Source organism: Gymnogyps californianus, chromosome 1 (assembly GCF_018139145.2).
Source record: "Gymnogyps californianus isolate 813 chromosome 1, ASM1813914v2, whole genome shotgun sequence".
Lineage (NCBI taxonomy): Eukaryota > Metazoa > Chordata > Aves > Accipitriformes > Cathartidae > Gymnogyps > Gymnogyps californianus.
The window spans coordinates 202871230-202885150 of NC_059471.1; the positions used below are offsets into that span (position 1 = coordinate 202871230).

Consider the following 13921-nt stretch of genomic DNA (forward strand, 5'->3'; position numbering starts at 1 on the left):
ATCTCTAAATGTGCTTTTTTATGCATCTCCTTGACCATGCCTGTAGCCTGCAACTGTGACCCAGAAGGTACGTTGCACAACGGCGTGTGCGAGAGCCGCACAGATCCTGCTCTGGGAACGGTCGCGGGCCGGTGCCCTTGCAAGGAGAACACGGAGGGTGTCCGCTGTGACAAGTGCAGGGCGAACTACTACGGGCTGAGCGGCAGTGACCCTCTGGGCTGCCAGCGTACGTAAACCACCTCTTTTATTCTTCTTTCCAAAGCATTTTTAAGAGATGGAGGTAGTTGAATGCACAGATGCACACACTAATGCACTACCTGCTTCATAAAATACCCAGTTGCCCACTATAATTTAATGTCAATGTAATTTAATGTTCCTGGTGCAGTATCTGAGACTGAAAAGATGCAAAATCACTTGCAGAATACATAGTATACTATAATAGATCAGACTGTTAATAGAAGGGTTGTTAAATATGCAATTTAATTGAAAAGGGAGATTAAAACACACAAAAATTATTTTAGCATCAAAATCAGCATAAAGGTGAATGAAAAGCCGCAGATGGGCTGTTAGGATAGTGGGACTCTGCACTGCACAGTGCGGTGTCGAGATGGCAGGAGCTGCTGCCTTGCCATGAGAGCTTCCAGCCAGCCGTTCCTCCGAGAGAGGCTTGCTGAAAAACACATCCTGCCCATACCCAGGCGCACTGTGGGTTTGTGAGCACGTTATGCCCACAGCGTGGTACTCAGCAACATGCAAGGACTGTGCAGTGCAGATCAGCATACAGCACACAGCAAACTACCGCACCGGACTTCTGCCAGTGCCCCTGCTCCCCTCCCCGAGAGGGTACCCACCGAGGAAACGGTCCATTCCCCAAGCGCAGTCTGAGGGCTGCAGGGTGCAGGGCATGTCTGTCTGCAGAGCATCCATCCGGAGGATGGAGACTGCCTGTCGTGCTAAGGCCACATCTAAAGCAAACGCCAGTCCTGCTGCCGTCACTGGGGCCTGCAGAGATAACCGCGCATTTCTCACCCTGCAGCCTGCAACTGTGATCCCTCCGGCAGTTTGCCCTTCTCCATCTGTGATCCTGCCACGGGAGAGTGCCTCTGCCAGCGGTTCACCACGGGGCGACGCTGTGAAAAATGCATCGTACGTACTCAGTTTTTGTTATTACTTCTGCATGTGGTTTTAGAAGTCTCCTCTCCCGTCTCCCACCTTTTCATTGCCAGAAAAGTAAACAGTCAAAATTAAAAATAATTTTACAGCTGGATGCTGCCATTTTGCATTGACACATCTGGTTCTTTTTTACTGCTTGCAAACATTTGTGCAATCAAATTGCACTAGGAGGAGCACTCCCAGGAAGGAAAGGAAATGCAAAATCATGTCCTCAGGCCATCTTTGCTGTTTACAGAGCAACTTGCTTGCACAAATGGGTGAATATCTGGCTCTTCTTGCAGTGGCTGAGCACCCATGCAATCTGGTAAGAGAAGCAATCTCCCATGGCCAAGCACAGGCAGCAGCACAGTAGTGCTCCAGAGCATCGTTCATCCAGGGGAATAAGTCCTGTTGTGCTTTACATACTTAAATATTTGCCGTACAAATTCTTTCACTTTCTTTTTATCCCAGGCAGGATACTGGGGTCTTGGCAACAGCTTGTATGGCTGTTCTCCATGTGACTGTGATATTGGTGGATCCCAGAATAACTTGTAAGTTAATGTTCTTCAAGTTCTTTCTTGGTTTTAATTTTTATAAACTCTTAGGCTAGATTTTCTGATTAGGTTAATAGAGTCTCAGTACAAATGGGAAAATAGACTGTAGATGTAATTTCATCATATACAAACAGTGTAAAGTTGGGTTGGGATCTTGGAAATTTATTTGTGATAAGGGGATTTACATTTTTGCTTTGAAGCCAACTTTGAATCAGGTTGAGCCAAGATTTGTTTAATATAAAATATAAACTGCATGGCTTGAGAGAACCAGAGGCCCTAATATTAATAGAAATTAGAAGTAAGTCAGAGGTGACATTTTTAACTTAGCTTCCTACATCTACTTTAAAAACTAGAAATATCTTAATTTTTTCTGACGTACTGGCTTCTATTCAAAATATATAATTTTAGAAGCACGTTTGGTTTCAGGTGGGCTCCTCCAGAAGTCTGTTGGGCAGGGATCTTCGCTACTGCTGTTAGACTTCAGACATAGGAGCACATAGTCTGATGCTGTAGAGCAGCTCCTTGTGAGCAGGTAAATCAAAGCTAGTAATCATCTGATGTGTTAAATAAGAGCGTAAGTATATGAAAACTACCATATCGCATCAAATCAAAGGTCCTTCTGGTCTCATGTCCTGCCTCCAAAATTGCAGGTGACAGGTGCTTAAGAATAGCGATAGATACAGTAATCGATATAGACACAGATGCAAGAAATGGATACAGGAATAGATAGTAACAGATGCTCAGGAAACAAAAGGATCTGTGCTTCAGGTATGGAATGGACAGAGAAAGACAAAGCATGTCATGTCTCCTGAGCGATGAAAAAGTAACATTGAATAAATCCAGCACTGGAAACAGAGGGGGTGGGTGGTAGGAAGACGTTTGATAGGGCAAGTGATCCGACAATGGAAGAAACGAAGCAAAGCTGAAACAAGGGTGGAGCTGAGCTGTTCTCATACTGTGAGGACCCAGCCATGCTGTACTCTGACGCCCTTCCTTTACCAACTCTTACCCTAGGTGCTCACCAAAGGACGGTCAGTGCAAATGTCTTCCCAACATCGTGAGCCGCCAGTGTAACGAGCCAGCCCCAGGCTACTTCTTTTTACCCCTGGATTATTATATTTATGAAGCTGAGCATGCAAAACCCCTTTCTGGCTCTGCACCCTTGGTATGTAGTTGGCTTTTTAGGTGTCGTACTGAGAGAGGATGCATGCAGTTGTGGCACAGGAGCTGAGGCTGAGGAGAGGAGCCCTTGCTTGGGGAGCAGCCGGAGCAGCTCTTTAGCAGGAAGATACAAAGCAAGGCCCTTGACTGTCCTCAGTTCATCCTTGTTCTTCATGGGCATGACTATCCCACTACTGTGGCTGTACCCAAGGGACAGTCGCTATAGCATGGTGTGACCTGCAAAGCTGTCCTTGCTGCTCCTCAAGTGCAGGCTGGTCTAGCATGAATTAGAGAAATTAATTTGATTATTTAAATTAGAGGAAAGTGTTGCCAACAGCTATCACGAACTGTGATACTTCTGGGAATCTCCAACAGGGGAAGAATCAAATTCCTCTCTGCTCCTTTGGACTCATTCCTCCTGCCTTATATAATGGCACCGAGTGTAGCCCAATTTCCTCAATAATTTGGCTTCCATCTGTAATGTTTTTAGGAAAATTAATTTTTATTAATTTTTTTTCCCCTTCGACATTGGGGTAGTTTTTCCCCATGCAGAGTACAAGTCTGGAATGCATCCCTTCTGCTGCCTGTTTTTTTACTAACATTTCTTCTCCGATGTGTTGTCTAGAAGCTATAGAGAAGGAATAACAAAAAAATGTTTATTTGCAGGTCACATCCGCAAATATTTAGCTATAATCACAACCAGTAATCATCCTACAGTCCAATAATTAAATGGAAAACAGATGTCTGGGACATAGCTTATGAGAGGAAGTGCAAGTTAATTTTAAGGGAGTGAGGGAAAAGGGTTTCCAGCAGCAGCTGGGCCATAGTTTAGAGTTTCACCCAGCAGAGAATAGATCTTGTTTTAAGAATGTGGATTTCAATTTAGCTGCTTACCTACCCTTCAAAATTGTTGAAACAGTGCTGCCCCTCTCTCATTACTTCATAGGTTAAACAAAACACTCTTCCGAGGTGTGACATCTACTTCCAGAAGCAAGGCTATGAGTTCACAATTGAAAATGGAAAGATTGTGTTAAACAGGAGCAAGAAACGAAGTGTAAGAAAATCTGGACTGGAACAGGTAAATTGGTACTTGAATAGTTACTTAAGATTACACCAAATACTAAAATTTTATTTTGCAACAGAGGGCAAGGAAATGTCTGAGCACATGGGATTCACAGTCCTAGACATTACAATCCTGACACAAATGAAATCAATTTTTTTGGTATGCAGTTGGGCTGGACATTTTATAATTCACACAAACAGGTTTGCTCTGCTATGTCCAGTGCCATTGTAGACTCAGGTTCAACGAATTGTTTAGAAGAGAAGAGCCCCCATGAAAGGTAAAATCTTTTTTTGTTTGTTTTGCTTGCAAGACATTTCCAACATTTTCCATTTTCCAACAAGTTTACCAAGACATTAACATGGTACCTACTGCATTTAAATGCTGTCAGATTTGTCATTGTAGGTATTGATATTTATTTATTCAGCTTATAGTGAAAAGTCCAGCCATGTACAAAATGAAGCTTAAACTGTTTAAGGTTTGCAATGTGAATGCTTGGAGATGCCAAATATACAGAGATGGATGGATTATTCTAGTCCCTCTTGTTGCTGTTGTTGCAAAGCTGTAGGAAGCTTTTCTTTGTGTGACCCTAAACATCTTACATTTGGGAGAGTTCTTAGATTGTGGATCTCGAGCTTGTTCAGAAAATGAGGCTGACTGATGGCCAAAATAAGTAAACAACATGGCAAAAATATTTCCTTTCTTTTTTTTGAGTTTGTTTTTTTTGTAATTTGACTCTGTGTGTTGTTGCAAATGTCAATATGTCTTTGCAGGGTGCAATGCAGTTTGGACAGGACTCAGCTGTGGCGGTGGTTTTCAGGCAGCCCAGTGCCGGTCGGTCTGTCACATGGACGGGACCTGGCTTCGCCCGTGTTCCCAGTGGAGCTGGGCTGAGATTTGCCATCAACAACGTTCCCTTTGCTATGGACTTTGATGTCACGATTCGTTATGAGCCTGAGGTACTTGTGATGTCTTGTGTGTCTTGTAATATTGTGGTAGATGCAGGGTCTATTTTGTCAATAATAGGATGCAGCAGCTTGTCCCACTCTTTATATTTAAAATTAAAATTGTTTGCCTTTTCATCCTTTTCAACCAAGTAACATGCCCTCCATTGATCCCCTTAACCCTTTCCACTCAAATCTGAAAAATCAGCACTACGAGTATTTTCCAAGCATCAGCCAAGATTTCATCTTCTGGAGTTCCTCTTTTGCCACCTTTGCTTGGACTGGACTTTTGTTCACAAATCAGACACGTGCAAAACGCAGCTCCTTTTAGACGGGCACCCTGTATTTCTAGCTGGGCTTTTCTGGGCAGGAAAATGTGCACAGGCAGGAGTGATCTGAGTAGATATTTATCCAGGGTTTTTGCAGACATCCAGCTTCCCAGTTGCTCCAGCTGAGCTCTGAGATGTGTGAAAATTGTACAAAATAGCCAAAATCTTATTTTTTGCTTGGACAAAATTTCTCAGTGATGAAGACATGTCTAGGGAAATCTGTTAACCCAAATCTGGTTAAACCCAAGTCCGCACCCATGTCTTCAAAAACACAGGCAAGTGTTTTGTCAGTGCCGGTATTTGTACATGCCTTGCTCTTTCACTTTGCAGCTCCCCAGGACAATCCCACCACTTGAGATCCTCCTTCTGTCTATTGTATTCTGTTCTCTTACTGTCATTCTGAGGCAAACAGAACTCCCAGTGTCTTAAAATGTGAGAACAATTTTGCAGTGGGCTGGTTTGATGTAGCTTTTTCCTTCTAAGGATTAGATTAAACAGTTGAATTTTAAAGACTTTTGTTACAAAGTCTTTTATGTTTGTTATTCCTTATTAAACGTGAGAGGAGGCAGATAATGAAGGATATCTCCAGGACAACACTGTGCTAAGAAAGGAAACAACTCCAATGACTTTAACAGAGCTGTTTCCATTTGCACCAGCTGAGATCCCATTTCCGTCTCTGCTTGTCAATTAGCCATTGCAAATACAATGCATTTTTCACAAATAACATTATTTTTTTAGTCCTGTAAAGAACAAAGAGAAAATTTGTTTTGTCATTGCAGTGTGCAATCATCCAGATGGCTTTCGTAAACCCTGGCAAAGAGAAAGTGGGTTTTTCAGATATGAAAAATGACCATAATTTTTGTCCTTTATTTATAGTCCTTGGAAGACTGGCTAGCAAGTGTTGCTGTCCAGCCCGCTGGTATTTTGTCAAGTCAACGCTGCAAAAACAAGGGCCTTTCAGAGGAGCCACATGCGTTGCCTCTCCCAGCTACAAAGAGGTCTGACTATTCCTGTCCTTTTGCCCGTAGATTTTCTGTGCGCAAATCTTTTACTGAAGCACAACAAAGCGATAAATGTGTGGGAAAGTGGGAATATTAGAAACACATGTGTGGCCTTTCCTGTTGCTGTCACACCACAATACCACATAGGCTCTAAGGAAGAGTCTGTCCTAAGGAAGGCTCCAGTCCTTAGCCTGGCAAAGGTTTGCCCAAGCCAGGAGAGCAGCCTGAGATCCTGCTGGGGTTAGTCTTTGCTTTGGCGAAGATCCAACTGCAGCTATTTCGGTATAGAAAGGAAATATTGACTTAAAGTCACTGTCCTAGCCTATTTTAAAAACCAGCTTTTCAGCTTGGACCTATGTAAAGAATTAAGAGGAGCCAAAAGGATGTGACCGAAGTCTTGATCAAACAGGGACAGGAAAGGACAAATATGAACAGTGAGTTGCAAACTCCTTTGCTTGAAGTAGTAAAACCTGCCATTTCAGTTTAATCTCACCAGGTTTAAACTGCGCTTGGTGAATCATCCAGGCAGAAGTCATGCAGCTTTCCCAAAGCCTGCAAGCAGTGGGGCTGGGTGTGCTCCCTGCAGCAGCAGGGCTTGCTCGGGGCTGCAAGCATCAGGATGCAGGCACAGAGGGGAGGGAGAGCTCACAGCATCCTGTAAACTTGCCTTGTCCTGACTCCTGGCTATAACTGTGCTTTATTTTTTGCTAAACAGGATTGCACTTCTGCAAACTCCTGTCTGCCTAGAGCCAGGAACAGAATATTCTGTGGATGTGTATTTTTCTCAGCCCTCTGCCTCTGACCCAAAGGCAAAATCGTTCATCTTGATTGACTCAGTGAGTAGTTCTGTCACAATTCCCTTCAGGCTGTATTTATACTAGTGTGATTTTCTTTTACACAGACTTACTCAAAATATTTTAAAATCATTTATAGTGTGTTTTAATAGAAATTCATGGAAGTGTGCTTCTGCTTCTCTCCATTGGCACTGTGTTTGCATGTTTTCATATGGAAAGACAGAATTGTATCTGTTTTAATTTTCATGGAGCAATACCATAACAGCTCATCAAGTCATACTTGTTGCATGTGTTAATAGTCAGAGTATGTATCTATCTCTATCTGTTGCTCATTTATTATGAGCGCACTCCACATATGCTGACAAGATGCTGTGGTTAAGGATATAAATTCATGCAGTTCTTCATCACCGAGGTTTTTTAAAAATCTCTTTAATCTGTCTGAATCTAATTAAAAAATCACGGATATATTTAAAGATGACACTGGAAAAGTAGAATTAGTTCTGTACTTTCCCAGGAATCAAGTTCAGACATTTCCCAAGTTTCCACCAAGTCAGGAACTGGGTGTTAGTTTTGGGTCCTTCTCTTGAGAAAAATATTTTTAAGTCCATTCCTCTAATTACTTCTGTAGAACTGGACTGGCCATACTTGGGCATAGAACCTTCAGCTGATTTTTCTCTATCTCAGAACACAAGTAAAAATTTTGGCCAGATACTGCTTTTGGACTCATCAACATGGCACCTCCTAGAAGCAAAAACATTTCTGAGCATATATCTGAGGTCTTATTATAATCTGACTTTTTTATACACAGTCTCATTTGAAGAATTCGGGGAATGCCTAGACCTTCAGAATAAATGTGAATTTAGATGACTGAGCAGCACAACGGCAGATTTGGAAACGTGGTGCTCCAGGCCTCTGTCCTTGCAATGCGGAGCACAGTAAGAGAATGTGGGAAATTCTGGTTTTCAGTATGTCTAAGCAAAAATATTTTCTTTTCCCTCTTAACACCAAAGCTTGGACTTATTCCCAGAATCGGCTCTGTGGAGAACTTATGCAGCGAAAAGGATTTAGATGAGTACCAGAAGTATCACTGTATTGAAATTGCATCAGAAGTTGGACCTCACGTCCTGCCCGAAGCGTGCGCACGGCTCATAGTGAGCATGTCAGCCCGTATTCACAATGGTGCCGTCGGTAAGGAGCAACCTGCACAGGCAGCTCTTTTGGACAGTTACTGGTTTTCCCTTGAGTTTGTAGGATATGTTGACTGGAGAGCTCTCAGCCCATGGTGGTGTAGGTAAGTGAAGCCGATCAGCATGTGGTGTGTACGGACGTGCAGGATATGTCCCGCTGAACCCTGAGTGCGCTGCAAACACCTTTTGGTGGCGTGGCTCTCGGAGTCCATCACACCTGATGAGCTTCATGGAGCAGCAGTGACAGGGTCCATGGCAGTGCTTGTGTGTTTTCTGAAGAGCATTTCAATCAGATGCAGCTTCACCAGATGGCCAACGCAGTAACTTTCCTACTTGTCTGGCTGCTGTAAAATGACAGAGGAGTTTTTAAGCCCTCTCCCTGGATGCTGCAGGCCAGCTGGATGCCCTGGTAGGACTCCAGGCATGATGGCACACAAGTTGACATGCTGGAAGAGATTCACCGAGAAAACCTCAGTGGTGTCCCAGCAAGAGGGCAGTGGCAGGTGGGGTTTGAAGCCCCAGGCAGTCTCCTGGGCCCACCGCAGAAAGGGCAGCTGGGCTTGGTGGCTCAGGAGACTTCCCTGGTGTTGAGCCCAGAGAAATGGAGCTTCTCTGCACTTCCAGTAACAGGAGGGGCCTTTCTGGACAACTTTGGTGGCCAGCTCCTTTCAGGGAGCCTTGTCTCCAATGGACCTGATAGCATCTGCTTGATTTAGGCTATTTTTAGAAGGATCCATGCCTCACTCACACATCATGTGATGTAGTCATGGCTATGCAGCCACAGACCCCCCTCATTTAAGTTTGGGCTGTGCTGACTCCCCATTAGCCTGATTCCCATAGTGAAGTGATTCTCCCAGTGAAACATGGCACTTTGGCTTTCTAGCACTGGCATCTGAGCATCCTGGACAAACATCCTCTGTGAGTTAGCAGACCAGCTTCACTCAACAAGTTAGTCCAAAGTGTCCAGAAAGCTGCAAACAATACACAGGTGCAGGCTGTATAAGTACTGCTTGGAGGTTATGTCCAGTGCTCCAGCTAGACATAGATTTATATCAAACTCTTCTAGACTTCAGGATATCTTCATTCAGGATCTATGCTCTCTTCTGTCCTATCCCAAATACATGCTGAAGGCAGTGCCCTGAATGTGGCAGCTCCAACACCGAGACTTGTGCTGGTGCCTCATACGCTGTCACATCGATGGTACAGCATCAAATAATCCAAGCCATGGCCATCAGTGGTTAGTGAACCCCTGATGAGAACAAAGCTCTTTCCTTCCTATTTTTAAGTGTAAAACCTGCAAGTTTACGAGGGCAGTCACACTCCTTTATAACCAAACCTGTTTTGATTTTCTTTCTCCTTGGCAGCGTGTAACTGCAATCCCCAAGGGTCGCTGAACGCCAGCTGCAGTAAACTAGGGGGCCAGTGTCAGTGCAAAGCCAACGTCATGGGACGCTGCTGTGACACCTGCTCTGCGGGCAGCTATGGCTTTGGCTTCCACGGCTGCTACGGTGAGTACTTGGCAGCCAGCACCAGTACCAGTACCAGTATCTGGCTCTTCATGCATACCTCAACTTTTTAGGGCTCTGAATCTGTGATTACATGTGAAGTAACATAAAAAATGTTTCCACAAATAAGGAATTTTCCATCCCTGCTGCTCGCACTGCTTCGAGCAGTGTCAACGATGAGCGGGCTTGGTGGGAATCCGTTCAGGACACAGCTTTGCTTTTGGTGTTTTCCAGCATGCGAGTGCCACCCGCAAGGCTCGCTGAGCACGCTGTGTGACCAGGTGACGGGGCAGTGCTCCTGCCGCCGGGAGGTGGATGGTCAGCGCTGCAGCCGATGTCTGGCTGGGTATTTTGGATTTCCCCTCTGCCGTCCTTGCCCGTGTAATGGCTATGCAGAGCTTTGCGACCCGGTGACTGGAGTGTGCCTGAACTGCCACGGGTTTACGGCTGGAAGCCACTGTGAAAAGTAAGTTGATGGGCAGTGCTGCAAAGCTCACTCAAACACTGGTGTTCTCTGAAACTTGTGTGTAGCTAGGGGCCCACCTACATCCCCATGAATGCATCAATGACCTTAACTGGAAACACATACCTAAACCCAGGATTAAACTAGGCCTAGCTGCTGAATGGCAGGTACTTATTTGTTCAGCAAATGCATGTGCGAAGGTGCATGTAATGCCTGTGGGAGGACTGCGGGCACCGCATGCATGCGCCACTGCAGCGGGCTCCCTGCAAGAAGGCATGTGAGACATGGGTGCCATGGCACCATGTGCTTGGAGACATGTGCAAAGCGCTGCATGTGAGATACACTGACTCCTGCCAGCTTTTAAGTTGCCAAGAGGCTAACCTCGTGCTGAATACTCATTTTAATACCTGCAGTTATCTCTGAGGAGCTTAAATAAATATGCCCTGTTTGCTGGTTCATATGATTTCCATATGACCAGCAAATGACTTTTCCCACGTGTTCCAGCTCCATTCAAAACAGTGCTCCTCTTTTTTATTCTATACACTGGCAGCAGTATCAGAGTTCAACACGGACGTCAGAATTAAATTCGTTAGCTGTTTAGTTTAATTTGACTGGATTGTATGTTGTCATTCACTTTTAAGAGGATATCCCCATGAAACCTATTGAGCTTTTCTTGCAGTGTTTTTGTACAATACAGCCTTTGGCTATTGTGCTTGTAGGTGGCAAACAGATTAAAAATGGGAGACTGAAATACTTGTTGCCCTGTGCCTCTGCAGGAGCTCCAGACCCCAGGGTGAGGATAATCGAATAGCCAAGGCTTTTAGCCTGGCTTGTATACATATAGAGAATTGTGTTCCCATTTGCCATAGCAAAGCAGATCAAAGACTGAGGATGCTTCAGAAGCCGCTGCGTTGCTGCAGCTGCGGGGCCACAGGGGGCCGGAATGCGGAGGCGGCAGTGGTGGGCAGAGTGGTGGGGGTGGCTGAGCCCCCAAGGGGCCCCCAAAGCCTCCCGCCTCTCTGGGTAACAGCACAGCCACCACCCCGAAACAGCCGTCACCCCAGGTTTGCAGAACATGTCAGACAGAGCATGGCTGATGTCAGACAGAGCATGGCTGATTTCAATACATATGCTGCATCTGAAATGTGCAATATTCTCTGAGTGCTCTGAATGAATTGTTGCTTTTTTGCCTGTGCCAGGACTTTCTAACGTCATGCCAACCACGCTGTGTGTGTGTGTGTATGGAAATAGATGAATATATGTGGTGATAGGTGAATATACAGAATTTTTACATGGCAGCTTTTAGCTGTCTATGCAGAACATGTGTAATATGTCACATGTATATATTATAATTTAGTTTAAAATTGTTCCAGAGTAGGTGAAAGTCTTCAGAAATATTCCTTGAAAAGAAAACATACTTTTTTTCTTTTTGTTCCAGATTTTGGGAATGTAGCTCTGATTTTCCATTTTAGAATACCTTGAAGCTTGATATATCTGTACCAATTAATGAGGATAGCATTACAATGACCTGGAATGTTAAATTAATTATACATCTATATAAATTGATTCACCTGCAGGGACTGAAAGGAGCACTTGACAATTTCTCCTGCTTTGTGTTAACTGCTTTGACAGGTGCGTGGATGGCTATTATGGAAACCCTCTGAGCGGAGAACCCTGCCGCCCATGCATGTGCCCAGGGGCACCTACAAGCAATAGGTATTTTGCACGTTCCTGTTACCAGGACTCCCGCTCTGCACAACTAGTCTGCAATTGTCTAGAGGGATATTCAGGTATGAAGCAAAATAAGGACTGGTTTTGATGCTATTAAAATTAATGTAAAAGAGAGAAAAATGACCATCCTCCACCCATCCTCTGTTCAGAAATGGCAAGTGAGGTAATGGTAATAAAATAGATAAGAAAAGTTAACACTCAAATTTACTGAAATTAGGTGGGGAAGTCCTGGCTGAGAAGAGTGGGAACTGTGCAATTAGTGTTTGAAAAAGGGATTCACCTACATGGATACAGTGAAGCCATTAATTAATCTGATAGCACTCTCTGGAAACCTCCTCCTTTCCAGGGGCACTACATTAATCTGGTGGGAAGGGGGGGAAGAACTGCAGTTGCTCGTTACCTCTGAAAAACAAGTGTTGGAAGTCCAAATCGGAAAGAACAGGGCATCAAAAAAAGCTGATAAGTTTTCCTGATGAGAGAAAATCTTTCTTCATATAGAGGAATCTTGCTTTGGTGTTATGCCCAATAGTGATTGTTTCACTGTTCAAACGGTCACTTTAGAAAAGAGGTTTCCATTCTCAGCTGTCTCAAATGCAGATATTTTTGCAGCAAACTGATGCCTTGCTTCCTAAGATCCCGTTGACTTAGCTTGAATTTCTGCAGGGAAAACTGAAGATATTTCCCTCCCCCTGGGCATTAGAAGTTCTCCAGTGATGGAAGCAAACCCTAATGGGAAACACTGCCAAAAACGAAACCAATGCTGCCACCTTTACTTAGGCCAGGTTCTTTCATAAGTCAAGAGCAGTTCTGCTTGAGTAATTGCTGTAGGGCCAAAATGATCCTTGTTGGTACTCACCCAGGGGACTTCTGTCCTCACAAACCACTGCAATCCTGAGTTCTGGACTTTCTTCCTCCTGCTCCTTCCCAGCAAGGCTCTTGGTCACCTCTGTGGCACCGGGCTCACTTCCTCAGAGATTGTGAAAGGCTCTGGTCCTGAGGACCATGGCAAAGGAGCAGAGTCCTTGGCTGAGAGTGAGGCAGTGGAAGGGCACCCCCACCTTCCCATGCTGCTGTCGGGGCGAAGGCCCCAGGCAAAATCCTGCAAATACGGCCAACCCTGACTACTGCCATTGAAAGGACTTTGCCGGAAAAAGATGTTTGGAGGTGTGGTGTGAGGGGGTACCTATTTACTCCTACTGAAAGGACTTCCTTGGTAAAAACGACTTGGAATGAGGAGAGTGCGTTTCCGTCAGATTTCAGTGTAGGAGGTGTAATTTAAACTGATCATAGGATTAAAGGGCAGCAGTCTCAACCAGGTGGATATTTTCCATTGGAAATGTGCATTTGAACAGACAGTCTGAAACTTTTAACAGTATGACTGGAAATTACATGTTTCGCTTGAATTCCCATCAGCCAGCAAATATTTTTACCTTCCTCTCCGACAGGCAACCGGTGTGACGAGTGTCCTAGTGGGTTCTACAAAAACCCAGGCAGCCCTGGGCTTGACTGTGCGCCATGTCCCTGCAATAACAACATTGATGTGACGGACCCAGAGTCCTGTAACAGGGTCACTGGGGAATGCACCAAGTGTTTACACAACACCCATGGAGCAAACTGCCAGTTCTGCAAACCAGGGTATTTTGGCTCAGCTCTCAGTCAAAACTGTCGAAGTAAGTAAGCAACAGCACTGCAACTGCGTATTACTACCAAAAGTTTTAAAGAAATTAGGCTATAGGGAGAGGTTAGCCCTTGGAGGGACAGTAAAACTAAAGCAGATCAATGGAGCAAAATATGAGAATACCAAATATATTTCTATCCAGTGATACAAATAACTGTTAATATGGATTCTATTAAATTCTTTGTCATCCAAGTCTCACTAAATCTCATACTCAATATCACTCCTAGGAAATACTCATTTGTGAAATGAAATCAGTACTCTCTGTCAGAAAAATAAATGTGCATTCAGCCCATTCAGGAAGGAATCAAAAGTAAAGGAATCAAAGATAATTGTTTTTCCATGCTGCTGGCTGATGCCAACTA

The 13921-nt window shown here is 44.4% G+C and overlaps 1 protein-coding gene across 1 annotated transcript in view; it reads left to right on the forward strand.

Annotated features, from left to right (window-relative positions):
- Positions 1 to 13921, forward strand: part of LAMB4 (laminin subunit beta 4) — a 42114-nt gene that overhangs the window by 12805 nt on the left and 15388 nt on the right. The window contains 13 exon segments of the mRNA XM_050915275.1: positions 47 to 226; positions 1037 to 1146; positions 1624 to 1703; positions 2721 to 2871; positions 3814 to 3945; positions 4701 to 4886; positions 6077 to 6198; positions 6917 to 7037; positions 8006 to 8183; positions 9547 to 9690; positions 9922 to 10153; positions 11783 to 11940; positions 13327 to 13551. Coding sequence (XP_050771232.1) covers positions 47 to 226; positions 1037 to 1146; positions 1624 to 1703; positions 2721 to 2871; positions 3814 to 3945; positions 4701 to 4886; positions 6077 to 6198; positions 6917 to 7037; positions 8006 to 8183; positions 9547 to 9690; positions 9922 to 10153; positions 11783 to 11940; positions 13327 to 13551 — 2019 coding nt within the window.